This window comes from Gracilinanus agilis, chromosome 1 (genome assembly GCF_016433145.1).
Source record: "Gracilinanus agilis isolate LMUSP501 chromosome 1, AgileGrace, whole genome shotgun sequence".
Classification (NCBI taxonomy): Eukaryota; Metazoa; Chordata; class Mammalia; order Didelphimorphia; family Didelphidae; genus Gracilinanus; species Gracilinanus agilis.
In genome coordinates, this window is record NC_058130.1 from 114,317,085 (window position 1) to 114,337,150 (window position 20,066).

General features: G+C 38.1%; 1 protein-coding gene and 1 long non-coding RNA gene across 2 annotated transcripts in view; both read left to right on the forward strand.

Moving 5' to 3' along the window:
* Window positions 1–439: 439 nt before the first annotated feature.
* CER1 (cerberus 1, DAN family BMP antagonist) lies at window positions 440–3,312 on the forward strand. Its single transcript, XM_044657027.1, has 2 exons — window positions 440–949; window positions 3,025–3,312. Exons 1-2 carry the CDS (start codon window positions 440–442, stop codon window positions 3,310–3,312), a joined length of 798 nt encoding a protein of 265 aa, XP_044512962.1.
* Window positions 3,313–19,749: 16,437 nt separating this feature from the next.
* The window catches only part of LOC123230851, a 7,901-nt gene continuing 7,584 nt past the window's right edge, over window positions 19,750–20,066 (forward strand). Inside the window, exon 1 of the long non-coding RNA XR_006505091.1 lies at window positions 19,750–19,954. This is a non-coding gene — a long non-coding RNA (uncharacterized LOC123230851). The remainder of the gene's footprint in view (window positions 19,955–20,066) is intronic.

Below are 20,066 nucleotides of genomic sequence, written 5' to 3' on the forward strand. Positions count from 1 at the left end.
CTAGTTCTCCACAAAGTACAATGCATAACCAACCAATTGATGACAACACCTGTCTTAGCTTATAGCATGGGAAATAAAGCCCAACAATCATTTCATTGAGCCAATATACATTTTAGAACTTCCCTTAGTTCCTAGACCATAGCTAAACAATGCATCTAAACTCTTCAGCTAATTACCCCCTAGGTAATAGGCTTTCACTGGGGTCTTCAAAAATACACAAAACAAAAGAAAAAAAGCAGGAAGCCATTAGCACTTCATAATTGGAGTCAACAAGAAATGTGTTTATTTTGCCAGACTCTAGGCCACCTGCTTTCCCACCATCACCAAGGAATTGCTATATATAACCATTTCCTCTTTCTACTCAAATCCTACAGAATTGCCTGAGCCTTTCCTTTCCCGCTACTGACTTAGAAACTAGACAGGAACTTGAAGGAAAAGCATGTATCTCTTGCTGCTTCAGCTGTTGGTGATCTTAGGTCTAGGAGAGTCCAGGCAACAAATGCAGCAAGGCAGGGACAAGAGAACCCAGCATCTCTCTTATGCCCAGGGTGATCAGGGACTTGGAGCACTATCAGCAGGTGCTGATGAGGATGCCCAGGAAAAGCCAGACTTGTTTGTAGCCATACCTCACCAGATAGTTCCTGAGCTAGCAGAAGCTCCCAGAGAGCAAAGAGAGATGCTATTCAGGTTTATGTATACCTCTGAGAAACAGAAGCCAGAAAGGCATCTGGAAGTAAGGGATCCTGCTAGAGAGGCCTTCAAACCTAGAACCCCAGCAGATGCTGAGCCTGATGGCAAGGAAAACGAGAAAACTCCTCTCCAGGAAGAAGCACAAAAATTCTGGCACTACTTCTTGTTTAGAAAGAGCTCAGCTTCACAGGAAGTCATCTTACCCATCAAAAGCAATGAAGTATACCAGGAGACTTGTAGGACAGTGCCTTTCTCCCAGGTAAGTACTAGAATGAAATAGAGGATCTCAGAATTGAGTTCACGTATTCTTCCCTCTGAGATCACAGTTTTGGTCTTCAGTCTAAAGTCAACATCTTTTTTAAAGCAATGACTTTGCTGAGATAATGTATGGGAAGTATATATATGTATATCTATCTAGCTATATATATATGTATATATACATATATATAAAAGATACAAAACCATTTAAATGTAAGCTATTATTACTACTATTGCTGCTATTCCTTCTTCAATTTCCTCAGAGACTTTCTAATGTTATCTTGGTGCACAATTAATGGTACAGTGGTAGGAGAGATAATGGTACCAAAATACTAATAATTAACATTATGAGAAATAGATTTGACTCTCTGAGTTTACAGTTTTTGTCCTCAGAAATTATTCAAGGTCTCTTTAAAGCAATGACTTTGCCGAGATAATGTATGGGAAGTATATCTATCTATCTATCTATCTATCTATCTATCTATCTATCTATCTATCTATCTATCTATCTATCTATCTATCTATCTCCTTTATATGTATAAAGGATATATAACTATATAAATGTAAGCTATTATTACTACCATTACTGTTATCCCTTATTCAATTTCCTCAGAGACTTTCTAGTGTTATCTTGGTGCATAATTAATGGTACAGTGGTAAAAGAGATAATGGTACCAAAATATTAATAATTTAACATTATGCAAAATAGATTTGAATATCTGAGTTCACAGTTTTTGTCCTCAAGAATTATTCAAGGTCTCTTTAAAGTAATGGTTTTGCTGAGATATTGTATGGGAAGTGCTTTGTAACTATAAAACACTATATAAATATGTCATTGCTATTATTATTGTTATTATTATTACTTATGTCACCAATTTCCTCAGATGCTTTCTAGTGTTATCTTGATGCATGGCTAATGATACAAAGGTAGAACTGACAATGGTACCAAAAATAATAATAACTAACATTACTAGAAATAAGTTTTACTCTTTCATTTGAGTTGAGGAAAGAGGGCAGAGGGTTTCTAATTGTATAAGGTAGCAGAGAAACATGTTATCTCCATACCGCTAAACAGTGCTCCTAATTCCTACATGAGCTAATTTGTGATTATCCTTTCTAGTTGACAATATGAAGATCAAGTCTCGGGCTATTATCTTCTTATTCCAACTCAGGTGCCCCTATATTTTGAATATTAAATTAAAAATGAGAAATTTGAGTTACAGATGTGATGGGTTGGAAAGCAAGTCCTCAAAGGCAGGGATACTGAATTGGAAGCAACACCGTGTAGCTTAAAATTTTATAGTCTAGTAATGGTAGCCAATTAAGCAGACAGTATTACAAGGTAATTGACTGTAGAAGGCAGTTAAGCATTCTGCCTGAAAAGGCAAGGGTATGTAACAATGACAAGTCAATTATGAAATAATAATGACCGCTTTGTTGCATGTGTATAATTAGAAAAATTGCTCATAAGAAGCAGGCAGTCAAATTCCCTTCTCAACTCTTATTTTGAATCTATTACTAATTAAATTAAAATGAAAGAATTCAATATTTCCATATTTTGAAGGACACATAAGGCCAGGTACCCAGGATCATGTTGGGACAAAATATTATAATCTCAGTGGGGATTTCGAGGCATTTATAATATCTCTGCCACATGGTGAATTTATAAGCTCTTCAAATTAGAGAAGGAAGCTCATATTTTAAGCTTTAAAATTATATATTATTATAAATTGGCTAAGAGAATAATTTTGATTGGTCCTTCCCAAATACAAATAAATTATCTAATATTTAAGGATATCCAGGTGTGTTAGAAAAGATGAAGTAGAACATTTTTTGTATTGTCTTTCCAAAGTCTAATTTCTTTTTTAAAATCTCTTTTAAAATTATTTATTCAATGGAGAAAGTTGTTTTGAGCTGACCCCAAGTCTACGTAAGTTTATTGTAAAGCTGATATAAAAGCCATGAGTCTTTATTTCTCTCTTAGGGTGTTTTTAAAGCACAATGGAGCTATTGCTATCTGAGCTATGTTAAAGTGATTTGAGTTAATTACTAATTGAAACCCATTTGCCTTTTTAGACAATAATACATGATGACTGTGAAAAAGTAGTGGTTCAGAACAACCTATGCTTCGGGAAATGTAGATCCCTTCGTCCTTCGGAGACTACAGCTCATCATCATGCCTTCTGCTCGCACTGTTCGCCTACCAAGTTCACAACAAAAGAATTACTGTTGAATTGTACTGGACCCAACCCTGTAGTCAAGGTGGTAATGATTGTGGAGGAATGCCAGTGTAAGATCAAGCAAGGTCAAGACAGAGAACATCTCCATTCTGACACTTTCACAGAGACACACAGACAGAATTAATCTGTTGAAAACCTAGTTTGCAGATTTGGGGCCAATACTCTTCTCAGAAGCCAAAAATGAAACAACAGTAAACAAATTGGACTTTGATGGCAGATCGCCTGTAAAATACAATTGGGAGAAACCCAATTGTATTTGCCCTTTGTGAGTTGACTGAGTATTTTCATGGAGACAAGGAACCGTTTGGCTGGCCTCTGGTCTAGGGACCCTCTTCCCACCTTAAGTTCTCAGTGTCTCCCCTTGAAGAGACTCAGATGGGCTTCATATCTCAAATGATATGATCTTTCATGATTTGCAGCCCATATATAGTTCCTTTTGTACTGAAAGTTATTATATATATATATATATATATATATATATATATATTGTATCTTCATATCTGTTTACACCCTAAGTTCTTAACTTGGGTCCTCAGACCATAGATTTCAAGGGGAATATGAACTTTGATGGAGAAAATGAGTTTATTTTCACTAACTTTTGACTTCCTTTGTAATCCTAGATGTTTTAATTATTTGTTAAAAATATGATCCCAAAGTCTAAATCATTAGACTTTGTCAGACTGCCAAAAGGGTCTGTGACAAAAGAAGGTTGAGAACCCTTGGTTTGCATGATGTTCCTGCTAATATATTGTAAGCTCTTTGAGAGCTAAGACTATGTTTTGTTTTTATCTTTGTATCTCTGATGCCTTGAACATTGCCTATTGTACAGTAGACATTTAATAAATTCTTCTTAAATGTAATTAAATGTCAAAATAACTCTTCAGAGTTTGTAGATAAAGAAGATCTGCCACTAGGAGCAACCAAATGTGTATAGGTAAATAAAGATGAAATGAAAGTAAGTTTTTGCTTAAATAGTAAATGAGATTTCCAGATTTAGATGAAGATTTTCTTCTAATGTAGAAAGCCTTATCTGTGAGTCTCAATTCTGAAATGATGCAATTATAAATTATATAAATGCAATGAAATTAGGGGAAATGGTTGGTATCAGAATCTGAGGCATCTGGGAAAGTTCATGACAAGTTTTTAAAGTTCTCACTTTATCATTGTTTAAAATATTAGAGGTAGAAGAGCCTCGAGATGATTTATTCCAATCATCACATTTTTACAGATGATCAAACTGAGACCCAGGAAATGACCTGCCTAACGTCACACAGATATAGTCAGGGTAGAATTTAAACTCATTTATCCTGATTTTCTGTCCAGTGAGTAATTTCTCCAGTGTCCCAAGTTTACCTTCCTTGGCACATAGACCTATTCCCAAATTCAGGATAGTTCTTCTAAATCATATTGCTTTTCTGTGCCATTCATAAAATAGTCCAAATGTATGTTCTTAGCATTATCACTGTACACATAGATTCTGGTTTATAACCTCCCATTCTTCCATCTTTTTGCTCTCGTCCCTCTCAGTCTGCTTTTTATGATCCTGATGACAATATGCAGCTATCTATAAAATGATTTTTGGTTGTATAATATGTAGCCACTGTACAGCAGCCATTCCCAGAGTGATGCCTTTTCTTTGAGTTGGAAAATGATTTGTTTTCACCTATATGCCAATGAATCTCTGATATCTTCAATGTGAGTATTCCCTTCATTGGTACAGATCACAATACCTTCTCATTCTGTGCCAGCTTTTGTCTGTGTCCTCCCACACATCTCTAAAGAAGTGGAGACCTTTCTCTAATTATTTTTACATTTTGCAAAGAGCAAGCACTACATGACTAGCTCCCTTCCTTTTCCTCCATGATATCCCTCACATAACCACTTACTGATAGAGCATTATTTTTTTAAACCCTTACCTCCTGTCTTGGAATCAACAGTGTATTGGTTCCAAGGCAGAAAAGTGGTAAGGGTTAGGCAATGGGGGTCAAGTGACTTGCCCAGGGTCACACAGCTAGGAAGTGTCTTAGGCCAGATTTGAACCCAGGACCTCCCATCTCTGGGCCTGGCTCTCAATCCACTGAGCCACCTCGCTGCCCCCGATAGAGCATTATTGTAAGTGTGTTGTGACCTATTTGTCCATACCATCTATCTCTCCATTGTTTCTTAAGACACTCTCAGTTATTCTCAGTTGGAGAATGCGGTTTTCTAGGAGTCTTTTTGTCCCAGGGAGCAACTTGGGTTTATTGTTATTTCCCAAATACAAACCAATAATTTCTGTCCCATCTATTTAATTCTCTATCTTATATGCTTGACCCAAATATATATAAATATATCCATATATTTTAGTTAATATTGATGTACCATCTCAGTGGATTGTCTGGCCATCCCACTATAAGCTACAATAGATAGTTTCTCATATATTCAGCTTTTTTCTGGGTAAATTATTAAGCCAAACTCATTTCAATATTCATGAATCTCACTGAGGAGGTCCTGAAGTGTCCTGGAGCTTGGTGCACAATAACATATGATATTACCACAAAGAGAAAAACTGAAGTATCCCATCATTAACAAAAGAGGACTTCTTCCAGTGTTCATCTATGCTCTTACCCCTGACCTCTATCTTACCTCATTTCTCAAAGAATTCATTTGATTATTTGAATGTTTTCTATAGGAACCCCAGGAATTAAACTGGCATAAATTATGTCAGACTCCCCTAGTATAATGACACATTAGTTGTGTTTTGTCTTTTAAAGAAATCCGTTTGTACTTTTAGCCCATTCACTTTGTAACAGAAAAACTAGCAGGACCTACAGAGGAAGCCAGTGCTATCAGACAGAGTATATTCTACAACACATTTGCATACATATAATACTCACAACATGGCTATACATGTGACATTTATATCTGAAAATATTACACCCTTTGGTGTCCAAAGTCAATCTAATTGGCCAAGATGTGATCATAAGGATAAAACTGTTCAGCGTTAACGACCTCCCAGCTGGTCAATATATTTTGGTGCCAAAAGCTATTGACCAGCTGTCCAGTCTTCAATTGACTATGCCTGATAATGTGGTTCTTTCTCAGCCAATTGGATCATGCTTTTCATTTCAAAGGCCTCCATGTTTCCTGCTTGTACATGTATATATTCCTTCTATCAGCCTTGCAAATAGATTTTTTGTCCCTCAATTTTATGCCATATCTAATAATTTCATGCCATATTTTAATAGCCCATCTTTCACTTATATTTAAAAATCACAAAATGATTTTTAAAAACAAAACAAATGTCTATTGATTACTTACCATGAGCAAAGTGTTATGGAGGATAAAAGATGAATTACACACAGTTCTTGCTCTGATAGAGCTTATAGTTTAACAGGAGGAGATGAGACTAATTTATAAATCTATAATACAAAGAAGAATGTGACAATACAATAAGTGAGAATTAAAGGAATTCAGAAGACAAAGACAAATTAATTATTTCTGGCTTACTGAAGAAGGTAGCCTTCAAGATGATCCTTAAAGGATGCACAGGAGGAAAGCATTTTGGGGGGAAAGGACAATGTAAGCAAAAAGCACAGAGATGGGAAAGCTCATGATTCCTTTGGGAAACAGTGAGGGGAATCCAGTTTGGCTAGAAGAGAGAAGAAATGCAAAGGAATAATATGAAATAAGTCTAGAAAGGAAGAAGCCTAAATGCTAAGCTAAGGAGTTTGACTCTACTTTGTAGGCAATAGTGAACAATGATATTTTTAAAGCAAGACACAAAAGTACTATGCTTCTAAATTAGAGGTACACAATGGAGACAGAATTCTTTTGGGCCTTAGGAGACTTGAGCTTAATTACTCTGGCCCTAAAAAGTTACATAACAGGTAAGTAAAATTTTTTTTAAAAAATGGAAAAATATGCCCCATTCAATTGATATTCTACTTACCTAAACTATGATGCTGACATCAGAAATATCATCATGCATTGGTCATCATGTACCTTTGCCATAGAACTGTTCATTAGAAAAGTTAATCTGGTTGCTGTATAAAAAAATGAATTGGAGAAGCAAGAACTGTGGTAGAAAGCCAGTTAGGAGATTATTACAACAATCTGGCAATGAGAACTTGAATCAAGTGGCATGAAAGTGAAGAAGAGAAGATAAACATAAAATAGTTTTCAAGTCTGCATGACCCCATTTGAGGTTTTTTTGGGCAAAGATACTAGAGTGGTTTGCCATTTCCTCCTTTAGCCCATTGTACAGATGAGGAAACTGAGATAAACAGGGTTAAGTGACTTTTTCAAGGTCACACACTTAGTGTCTGAGGTTAGATGTAAACTCCTGATTTCAGGCCCAGCACCATAAACACTATGCCACCTGGCTGCCCCCAACATGAGAGACAGGGAAGAGTTATAATTGATCAGACTTATTGACTGGTGGCATATGGTAATAGGATATAACGGGATTGGCTTTATAAGCAATGAGAAGGGGATGGATATGAGAGACTTTATTGAAACAAAAGTGACAAGTTTTGGCAATAGATTGGTTACGTGGCATAAGAGAGAGTGAGGATATAAGGATGATTGTATGAGCTTGCAAACCCAAGTGGCTGAAAGGATGTCAATGCCCCCAGTAGAAATAGAAAAAGAAGGACGTTTTGGAGAAAAGCTAATGCATTTTTTCTGGACATGCTATTTGAGAAGCCTAGTGGAAAGACAAGAAAAAAAGTACCTTGTAGATGCCTAGGAGAGAGACAAGAGTGCCCAGGACAATATTGTGCTATGCTCATATTTAGGATCCTAAGAGAAGGCTTCCTTGGGAAGATGACAAACTAAGTCTTAAGATGAGTAGGACTTTAGCAGGTAACTATATGGACAAAGGACTAGTGCTTTAACTGGAGAAAGTGGCATAAGAAAAGGTTGGAGACAGGAAAGCATATGATATGTAATATATTGTAAATATATGTAATATATTAATTGGTTTGAAACAAAGGGTACATGTATGTAAGGAGAGGGATAAGGTTGGAAAGGTAGCTAGGGATCTAATTGTAGAGGTCATTGATGAAAAAAAGATATATATGTCTTTTGACCTTTATCTCATGCAGGGCTATGATGATAAATGTTAGGAAAAAAACAACCTAACTCAGGAAAAATATTCCAGGACATACTTTTAAGATTAATTGGCATTAATTTAGTGACACTGGCCTCCTTACTGTTCCCAAATAAGATGCTCTATCTCCGAACTCTGGGCATTTTCCCTGGCTGTGTCATTCATGTTTAGAATGCTCTTGTTTCTTATCTTCATCTCCTGAGAAAAGAAGGAATAGAAAATAACCCTCCTAATTCTAGAGTAGTAATGGCAAACCTTTGAGAGATGTAGTGCCAGGCCCCACACCCAGACTGAGTGCCTAGCCATGCCCTCCCCCCACCAGAGACCTTGTGCCATGCCCCTCCCCCTCCAGTGCTGGGTGTGCCCCCCCCCCACTTTACTCCACACAGGGAGGAAGAGCTTCCATGGGCTGCTGGGTGGAGGAGTGGGTGAAGTGAGGAGTGTCTTCAGTAAGTGTAAAGAGGGGGAGGGGAGTGGCCTGAATGCTCTGCTCCCCTCCAGCTCTGCCACTTGTGAGTTGCCTACCTTAACCCCTGTGTGCTACCATTGCATTGATTCCCAAAGTGGGTGCCACCGCCCCCTGGTGGGTGCTGCAGCAATCCAGGGAGGCTGTGATGGCCATACTTTTTTTGTATTACATTTTATTCTGAGTTCAATAAATAGTTTCATAATTTCCAGAGGGTGCTAAGTAATATTTTTCTGGAAAGGGGGCAGTAGGCCAAAAAGTTTGGGAACCACTGGGCTACTGGGTGGAGGACCAGGACATGTGAAAAAAAATTTCTATCAGGCACCATGGAGAGGGGGATGGGAGCAGCTCCGCCAGAGTCCCTCTGCCTTTCTAGTAATGAACTCTGGTGAGGAGGAGGATGACCAAGTGTCCACAGAAAGCTCTCTGCCAGCCATCTTTGGCACCCATATCATAGGCTCACCATCACTGTTCTAGAACCTTCCATCTGTTGATTATTTTCAATGTATCTCATATATAGTTGACTGTACATAATTGTTTGCCTGGTGTCTCCCTTCTGAACTGTGAGTGCCTTGAGAGAAGAAGCTCTCCTCTGTCTTTTTTTTTTGTATCCCCAGAACTTATCATAGTGCCAGGGAATATAATAGGCACTTAATAAATGTTTATTGGCTGACAAAACATATGCAACATTCTGTGTAGTCCCCCACCTTTCTGCCAATAAAAGACATCTCTCTCTCTCTCTCTCTCTCTCTCTTTCTCTCTCTCTCTCTCTCTCTCTCTCTCTCTCTCTCTCTCTCTCTCTCTCTCCTTCTTTCTTTTTTTTTTTTAAGATTAAGCTGGAGGCACCTGGCTATCTCATTGGATTAAGAGCCAGGCCTAGAGACTAGAGACAGGAGGTCCTAGTTTCAAAATCTGGCCTCAGACACATCCTAGCTGTGTGACCCTGGGCAAGTCACTTAACCCTCATTGCCTAGCCCTTACCACTCTTCTGCCTTGGAACCAATACATGGTATTGATTCTAAGAAAAAAGGTAATGGCTTTAAAAAATTTAAAAAGATTAAGCTTCATTATAAACAGTTTCTTAAGCTTAGAGAATCAATAAAACAATGTCATGACCAGTTTGACCTGGCTCCAGAACATACTTGCCTATAGGAAATAGAGAAACACTGCAAATTCTCAAGCAGACAAATGACATAATGAAAAATGTAGGTTTAGAAAAGTGAATCCAGTAATGGTTTGTAGATCAGATTAGAGAAGGTTAAGAATGGAGCCAATTTGGGGGGCAGCTGGGTAGCTCAGTGGATTGAGAGTCAGGCCTAGAGACAGGAGGTCCTAGTTTCAAATCGGGTCTCAGACCCTTCCCAGCTGTGTGACCCTGGGCAAGTCACTTGACCCCCATTGCCCACCCTTACCACTCTTCCACCAAGGAGCCAATACACAGAAGTTAAGGGTTTAAAAAAAGAGAATGGAGGCAATTTGGAGACTAAACTTTTTAAGCACATAGTAGTGCTGAGATGGTTGAGCTTTACCTAATTTAGAACCTTAAAGTTAAGTGGAGTAGCTGAATAATAAAAACTTGAGTAAAGAAATGATCCAGTAACCTGTAATTCTTGTTTGCCAAAGGTGTGCCTCATCAAATGGATCCCTATTCATCTTCCTGTACTCCCTGAGGAGGGCCAAAAGGTTTCATTCCTTTGATTTTTCTCTTTCTTTCCTCTGACAGGAATAAGCTGCCAATGATGCATCTGATTTGTTGGAAGGAGCATGAGTCAATCTCCTCTGAGGGAGTATTGTCCTTCCCTCCTTTGTATAGTCCAGGGAAAGATGTCTTTAACTAATTTCCAAAGAACAAGAATTTCCAGTAAGTCTTTTTTATTTTTACTCATCATTGCATCACTTCAAGGATTCCTGCATTCTGCCCATCCTTCAGGCAGAAAATAGGAGAAAAGGAAAGCTATGTTGAATCTTAAATCAAATCTGGTCCATATTCTCCCTTCCCAAATGCCCGTCTCCCATAGAGGAATGTCCTGAGAGAGAAAGAGTTTGGATTCATGGCATTTATTATTCTGCCTAGTTTCTCAAAACAGGAATGAAAACAACAATATGAACTTTTGGTGGACTATGAGATGATGGGAGTAATAATAATAATAATTATTATTCTAATAATAAAATTCACATTCATATGATGCTTTACATGACATTTTGTCCACAGCAGTCCTGGAAAGTAAAGGACCATTCTTAGTATCAGGTAGCAAGAATATGGTACTGAAGGAGTTTTCAAATGCAAAGATGTTAGAAACTAGAAATTCTATGTATTCGTTCACCTGATCATTTCCAGGTTGTTTCTTGACAAAATTGTTAGGTAGAAAAATCGGATTTTATTGTCCTGTTGCCCTGCTTTCGAACCTTATTCTTCCCTTACGTTTTCCCTTGTTCTCTCCAACTCTGTACTCACAATGCCTACAGCTGCTGAAGGTTCTCTAGTCTAAATTTTCCCTGACTTTCTTCTTAACTAGCCCAAAACTACCTCACTTGTCACTAAATCCTTCAGGAATATGATCTCTGCTAAAGAGTGAGCCAATCTGATATGAGATTAGTGTTACTCTTCTTCAGTTAATGTATTTAAAAGAAGCTGTATGTCACAGTACCTTCAATAATAACTTTAGTGGAAATTTCCGGCAACATGGCAAGCAGATGGAGAAGCTATTTTGGGAAGCAGACACTTCTGACACTCTTGAAATCACACTGTGTAGGTAGACAGGTTAGGGCAAGCCCAGGGTGGGTTTTGCAAAAGATGAAAGGCCAAGTTTTCATTTTGCAAGGAGGAAGACATCCATTCTATTTAGCCCACAGGCTAAGGCAAAACAGACAGGTCACACAGCTTTCCTGGGGAATTTCCCACGCATTCTTTAACCATGAGAAGGGTGAAATGTCCCTCCTTCTTCTGGATGACATCAAAGAAAACCATGCTGCTCTAATTCTCATATTCCAAATCCCAATGATTATTATGATCGTAGAGAAAACACATCATTAACAACAACAACAAAAAATGGTTTGTGGTATAAGATTAATCCGGGAGTAAGTGATCAGTAAAACTCCCTCCTGCCATAATTAAAGAGTTAAAATTAGAGCACAGCTTCATGCTTTAGGGGAGCTGTAAGAAATAGGAATCATGGGAGTTGTAGTGTAACACTTCTGTTGGCTTTCTAATATTGTCCCCATAAAATGGCATCAGCTGCTGCTACACATGGTCTGATTTTAGCATGCTGATTTAATATTTACAGGGTGCCAATAAAAGATTTTCATGATGACAGCTGGTGGCTCCCGAGACAATTAATAAACAACAACACAACACAGTGCCCAGGATGCTCTAGGAAAGGGTCTGTTATAGAATGTTTTTTTCATAAGCCAGGCAGGCACACGGTTTATTTCCAGGCTACAGGTTTTTCCTTTTTCCTCAAACCTGGTTTCTACAATGTTTTCCTATTTGCATGCATAATCCCTTGCTGCCATAGATCCCTAGGCTCTTCTATGAACAGGAAATGTGAAAGGAGGAGGAGAAGTAAATAGAAAACAACCAGGCTGTTTGCAGGGAGAGGGTTGAGCTTAAGAGTGACATCTGTGGGAAATTACTGCAGCAAGACTGAACAAATTCACTTTATTCCACATTGTTAGTCAAGGAGGAGAAAACAGAAATATAGTGTATTTGGGGATTGAGTGATTTTAAAAGCAGTCAGTCTTGCCTCAGAGGAAGGGAGCTCCTTTTACCGTAGCCCTAACTGAATTGTGTCATTTTGTCAGAGAATTTTAGAGCTGGATTTTAGAGATGATCTCACCAAACCCTTTGATTTGTGTCTCCTCCTCCTCCCACCTGTATACACTGATGGAGGGGCAGAGAAGGTAACATCTCTGCCCAAGGTGATACACTGAGTTAGAGGCAAAAATAGGACCAAAACCCAGGTCTTTTGGTCCCAGGTTCAGTCTCTTTTCCCAGACCACGGTGTGTTTGCAGTCTTTACTGATTTTGCCTGTCAGGGCCCTGTGCCCCTCCTTTCTCAACATATACTCTCTGGAATCTCTTTAAATCTTAGTGTTGGTTATTACTACTATCGTTACAGTCAAAGTGCTTAGGGTGTTGGATTTGGAGTCCTGGAGACTTGGGTTTGAGTCTCACTACAGACACTTACTAGTCATCTGGTCCTGAGAGAATCACTCAGCTTGTAGGAACCTCAGTGTACTTCCCTATAAAATGCAAATAGGATAGTACCTACCTCACAGGGTTACTAGAAGGTTCTAAAGTGATATATATCTCTATATATCTATATCTATATAGATATATATATACACACACACATTTATCAATTTAAGCAGTTATTACATTGACATTTATATGTATGCACAATGTGTGTATATGCACATGTTTCTAGGTGCACACACATGTATAACACATGTTGCATAGATATGGGCAGATAGACATATATTTCTAGATACACATGTGATGCACATGCATGTCACATGCATATGTATGTGTATAGGCAGATGTTTCTAGCCCCACATCCATGTGTGATGCATACATGTATGCTGCAATATGTATGTACTGAAATATATTGTAGATCATATACATACATGGCACATATATTCCAATGCATGTAAACATACACAGGGTACATATTTACAGATGCATGTATGTATATATATATACACACATCTATAAACATGAACCAGGTTAGGTAATGATTTCTATATGTATAACTAGATGATATCAAAGGAAATTCAGGGTGGCTTGTATTTGTTCATCTATTATTCGTTGGAGGATAATATTACTTATGTGCCCCCAAGAGGGTAAGGTGAATTAGTACATTTGGAAACTAACAGAAGTTAATTTGCTAAAGTGCTTTAGAATCATAAAACACAGCAATAAGTGCTGTTATTATTTCCTCTGGCACCTGGGTTTTTCTTGAAGTACATGTACTGCCCTCTGAGGTTATTTTGTTCCCTTAGCAAACATTATCTCCACATGAGTGATGTGAGATGTCTCAGTGGCAGTTCTTCCTCTTCACATCTTTTGCTGGCTCAGATAATTTTCTTGTTCCCTTCCCCTTTGTGATAACTCAGCCAGTCACTCTGATTCTTTTCTCCAACAGCCTGTTGTACTTGAGCAGTTTTTCCTACTATCCTAACTCATGCCAGTCTTTGCCACATCAGTCTGTCTCTTGCTAAGGAGACAGAGTAGAAAGGGCTTCTTCCCTGACACATTTATGTACATTCAGGACTTCAGACTGGACCAATCTGCCAATATCGGTTGAAGTTTTTAATTTGATTATCACATAATAATAGGAGAGAGAGAGAGAGAGAGAGAGAGAGAGAGATGGCAAGATCACACTTACTATGATCTCATTTGATCCTCTAACAATCCTGGGAGATAAGTGCTATTTTTACAGATAAGGAAACTGAGGAAGACAAGAGCTAAGTTATTTGCCCAGAGTCACATAGCTAATAAATGTCTAAGGCCAAATTAAAACTCAGATCTTCCTAACTTCAGGCTCAGCACTCTATTCACTACACATTACACTAGTTGCCACCTGAAGCCAGGGAATGTTGTCTCCCTTTAAAATTTTCTCTATAGTACTTTGTTTGGTTCTTCCTTTTGTCTCTATCATATTCTAACTTGTAGCATATATATGTATATATATATATGTGTGTGTGTACATATATATTTATTTTATATTCCTCTTAGTAGGCTGTAAACCTCAGGTAGACAGGGAACATGTTATTCTTTATCTTTGTATATACCTCACATAGTTACTTGTACTACACATATAGTTACTTGTACCTGGTTAGACTTTAATAAATATTTGTTGAATTGATTTTTTTGCTTTAAAATACATGACCTGGCCACTTCCTACCTTTTCAGTCTTCTTTTTTTTTGGATATTTTATTTATTTTTCCCAGATTACATGTTGTCATAATTTTTAATAATTATTTTCTGACATTTTGCTATCCATAATCTCTTCCTCTTTCCCACCTTTCCCCCTTCCCCTCTCCCCTAGAAGGCAGGTAATATGTTATAGATTGTGCATATATTATCATATGACACATTTCCATGTTCATCATGTTTTGAAACAAGACACATATTTCTTACACTAGAGAAAATTCATAGAGAAAATAAAATGAAGAATAGTATGTTTCAATCTGCATCTGGACTCCATCTATTTCTTCTATGACAGTAGATATACTTTTTTCATCACAAGTCCTTTGAAATTGCCATAGATACTTGTTGACAAGTTAAGACATTCACAGTTGATCATCATACCTTACTATTGTTACTATGAACAATGTTCTCCTGGTTCTGCTTACTTCACTTTATATCACTTCATATAAGTCTTTTTTTATAGCACAGCAGTATTCCATTAGAAGCATATATCAGTTATTTAGCCATTCCTCAACTGATGGGCATCACTTCAGTTTCCAGTTCTTTGCCACAATAATAAATGCTGCTCTTTTCAGTCTTCTTACACCTTATTCTTCTTTGCAAATTCTGCTATCCAGTTATATTGACCTCTTTGCTCTTCCTTTAACATGACACTCCCAACTCTTGAGTATTTTCATTGGTTGTATCAAATGCCTAGAAAAATGTTCTTCTCTACTATCATCCATCCCTGTCTTCCTTCAAGTGTCAGCTGAAGACTTATTGTCTGTAAGTAGTCTATATTATTCCTTCTTTAAAAAAAAGAAAACAAAAACCCTTAGCTTCTGTCTTGGAATCAATACAAATACTGGTTTCAAGGCAGATGAGCAGTAAGAGCTAGGCAACTGGGGTTAAGTGGCTTGCCAATGGGCACACAACTAAGATGTTTTTGAGGTGAGATTTGAATCCACATCCTCCTGACTCTAGGCCTGGCACTGTATATACTATGCTACCAAGCTTTCTATTATCATTCCTTCTAATCTTAGTGTCCTTTCTCTGTTAAGTATTTCTAATTTATCCCCTATATATCTTGTTTGTATGTAGTTGTTTGCATGTTATCTCCCCCAATGAGATTTGTGAGAACTAAGATTGTATTTTGTCTTTTCCCCCCCTCTATCTCTTAGTACAGTTCCTAGAACATAGTAGGTACTTAATAAATTCTATTTAACCAACTAAATTAAATATTCTTGTTGTTTTTTCTTCTAATCCTTTCGCACAGACTTGATTTAAGGATAATTCTCCATAAATTATTCAAATAGACTTCACCTTTTTACTTCAAAAAAAAAACCTTAAGCCTCTGCTTTGAAATTCTGTCTTTTCTCATTATTTTCTCATTAATAAATTGCAGTCATTGTTTCATTGGATATTCTATCCTGCTTCCTATACCTCAAGGTGATTGGTTCATTCAGAGGAGTACAGACGGTGTCCTCTGGTGGAAAGAACATTGGATTTGGAGTAATATAACATAAGAGATTTGAATCTTGCATTGGACACTTATTTGTGACCTTAGGCAAGTCACTTAACCTAGTTCAGCCTCAGTTTCTTCATCTTTAAAATGGGGAATGGGGAAAAATATTACATACCAAAAGGGATTATTGCAAGGATCTAATCAGATGTGTATAAAGTACTTTGCAAACCAATCAGTAAAATAATTAACTGAATGGCAAGTGAAATAATGCATATAAATCCCTTGGCAACCACTAAAAGTAGGTGCTCAATAAATACCTGTTAATTGATTGTTTGGAATTTAAGATCTTTATAATCAGGCCTCTTCCCTCCTTTCTAGTCTTCACTATGGTGCTCCTGCTGGTTTCCTTGAACAGGATGCTTTATTTCTGTCTCCTTCCCTTTTCCAAGGCAAGTGTCTATCATGGCACTTCTAGACATTGGATAATAGCCATACTATCCATGACAACTATTTAATACTGATTAAACTTTGGACTGCCTTGATGTTAGGAAACAGCAAAAAACCCATTTCCGTTTTAGAAACACAACCAAATGAATTTTTTCTCTTAAGCATGGGTTAAAGTTCTTTATAACATTCTTATCAAGAATGTGAGTAGGAAGAGGTGACAATCTCAGTTGCTCTAATTTGTATTTTTTCTGTTTCCAGATAAATATCCGTTTGTTAATAATCAGTTCACAGCAAGTCACAACCATCTTAAAATAGAATGAAAATTTGCTAAAATGTATGTGCTTGAGAGTCCTGCTTCTATGAATGGAGTTCTTTTTAGCACCTCTAATCACCAACTATTCTATCTTATCTAATCCATTTGATGAAATCCAAGACAAATACCATAAATAGGAAAGCTCCATAAAGAATTAATTTATGTAAGAGCCAGGGTAGTGTGCAGTGAAATGAATATTCTACTTCTGGTCAGAAGTCCTGGATCAAATCCCTGCCCTGATGCTTCCTATTTCTTCTGTAAATGAGGAGTGGGGATGGGTGAGAATAAAAAATATTTTCACTATCTAATTCAGAAAGTTATTGCGAGTTTCCATTCATTAGCATTCAGAAATTAGTGAGTCTCTACTTGTTGGCAGGAAATAGCAGTTTTTCACATTGCTTAGACTGAAGCAAAACAAAGTAATATAATATTTTTTAGAAAAGAAAAAAAAACTTGTATTTCTCCTAATTCATATACTCTACTTTTTGTTTATTATTGTCTTTTATTCTTTCGTTTTATGCACAATAAGCTACAAATCCCCAATTGCATAGTTTCATATGTTTAGAGCTGTAAGGAGCTTCATCTATTATCAAATTCAGATGAGGAGACCTAAAGAGGTTATTATTTGCCCAAAGTCACCTAGGTCATAGAGCCATCACTTAATTGACTGCATTGGGATCTTACTATGAAAGTCAAAGTCTTTCAAACAAGACTTTATCAGTCCAGATTGTAATCAAACTCAGATCCAATCCATCTATCAACCAAATATTTATTGACTTCCTCCTAACTACTGTCTTCCACCATTTGTATATAAATTTCTTGAGGGTAGGAGCTAACTTCCTTTCTTGTATTCATTTCCTCAGTGTTTAGCACAATCTGGCATATAGCAAGTGTTTAATAGATGCTTCCTTCCTTCCTCCCTTCTCCCAGCCAAGACACTGTGGTGAGCATAACACATACAAGATTCAGTCCTTGGCCACATGGAGTTTTTTATCTAGTTAACCAACTACAGTCAAAGCATGGTAATTCATAACTAAGAATGTTTTGTCAGCCTAAATGGATGGTAGAGAAAATACAGCTAAGAGCTCAGAAGAGGGAGAAATTATTATGGTTAGGGTGTCAAGTAAATGCTTGAAGGAAAAGATGAAACTTGAGCTAGACTCTGAGCAATGGGGAAGATTCAGATAAATGCAAGGGGAGGAGGACCGTGGTGAGCTAAAGAGAGAAACTTAAAAGTGTAGCTAGTCAAAAAGTAAAAGGCAACATTTAAATAAACCAGCCAAACTGGAGGATTTATATTATGAAGTTAGAAGTAAGGAGAGATGGGTCAGAGAGGTAGACTGAGGTTTACATTTTTTCATATAATTTATTGTGATTGTTATTATTTTCATGTACTACTGAGGTCCCTAAAGCTCTGCTTTAGCTCAAATATGTCCAACTTTCCAAAGTGGAGAGAACACCCTACAGTGAACTCTTTAGATGTCTATTACTTAGCTTAGTGAGGAAGCCAACTTGTAACAGATGGAAAAAAAAAGACAGAAATTCTTCAAACTTTAAAAGAACTTTGATTTCATTGAATATGAATATTTCCCATCCAATGGTGCAAATAGAACTTCTTCCTTACCTTAATGGATAATTTCCATCAGTTTCAGTGCCCAAATTAAAAGCTTTTCCAGGTGGGGGCAGTCCTGGTAGAACTTTTGCTTTACTGACATAGCTTTTCATAAACTCACAGTTAACACAATGAGGCATCCAATGTAGTTATCAAAGGAAGGAACCAGAAAACCAGGAGAAATGTAGTCCTCCTAAATCTTAGTGCTTTCCCTTTGAGATCATCTACAATATATCTTGAGTATATCTATAGATGTCTGCATGTTGTCTTCTTTTTTAGATTGTGAGCTCTTTGAGAGCAGGAACTTCCCCAACCCCTCCTTTTTTTTTTTTAATATGTTCACAGAGTTTAGCACAATGTATGGTACATTTAAGGTGTTTAATAAATGCTTGTAGACTGAGAAACAAGAAAACCTGAGTGGAGTAAGCTATGAAAGTGGTGATTTGAACTGCAGAAAGGCTAGTCTACTTTTCTTATTCTTGCTATATGGTAGAAGTGGGCTGGAAAAGGTAGAGGCTATGTGATGTAGAATGGGCACAGGATTTAGGGTCAGAGGACTTGGGTTCTTATTCTGCCTCTGATCTTTCCTGACCTGAGTGATTTCATGTGTCTAGAGATAAATGTCCTTTTCTGTAAAAATTAGTGAGGTGGACTAGGTCGTCCTTGAGCTCCCTTCCAGTTTTAAATACTACGATGCTCTATGTCTTCCATTCTTAAGATTCCCTGAGTTACTTAAAGAATCACAACAGTAGGTGCAAAAAAAAGAGAATTGATTGTTGAAGTAGTAGGAGATAGGAAAAAGAAGAGGATCATAAAATTGGGAGGTGAGACCTTGGAATTGATTTAGTTCACGTCAGTCATTTTACAGATGTCGATTTCTATTGAAGGGAGGGAAGGGATTCTCACTCCAAATTCCATACTCTAATCTCCATCTTAGTCGTAACCTGAAAATCCCTAGTGGCTAGTACTCTATGTTCTGCACACTGTAGGCGCTTAATAAACGTTTGTTGGATTGATTACTCAAAGCAAAGTTACTTTTTGGAAACGGGAATAGGGTGGGTATATTGATAGATTGATGACTGTGAAGTTATGTGTTGGGGTGGGGTCGTGGGGGCATTGAGTCTGGGGGTGCCTTTTCCCTCCTGAATCGCGTTTCCTCTTATCTCAGGGCTCTTGGCCCTTGGCGGACTCCGTCCCAAGTTCTGGGATCTGAGCTCCGACAGTTACGGCATTGACGGCGGCTGAGGCTCGGCGGTCCAGCGCCCCTCGCCCAGCGGCCGCGGCGGCCCAGTCACCTGCCCGGCCTGGGGCAAGGACTCGCGGAAGCGGAAGAGGGGTGCGGGCGCGGCCTGGGCGGTGGCGGCGGCTGCAGGAGGAGGAGGGAGACTGCGGGAGAACCTTTGGCGGCCGCAAGAGCTACGGAAGAGGCGGCTGAGGCGAGACGGCCCCTTGTATCCCCGGTGAGTGCGGGCCAGCCAGATCGGACCGGGCCGGGCGGGGCGGGGCCGGGGCGGAGACGGGGTGGGCGGGGGGCTTGCCTCTGCGCTTCCGCCCGAGCCCCCATTCCCAGTC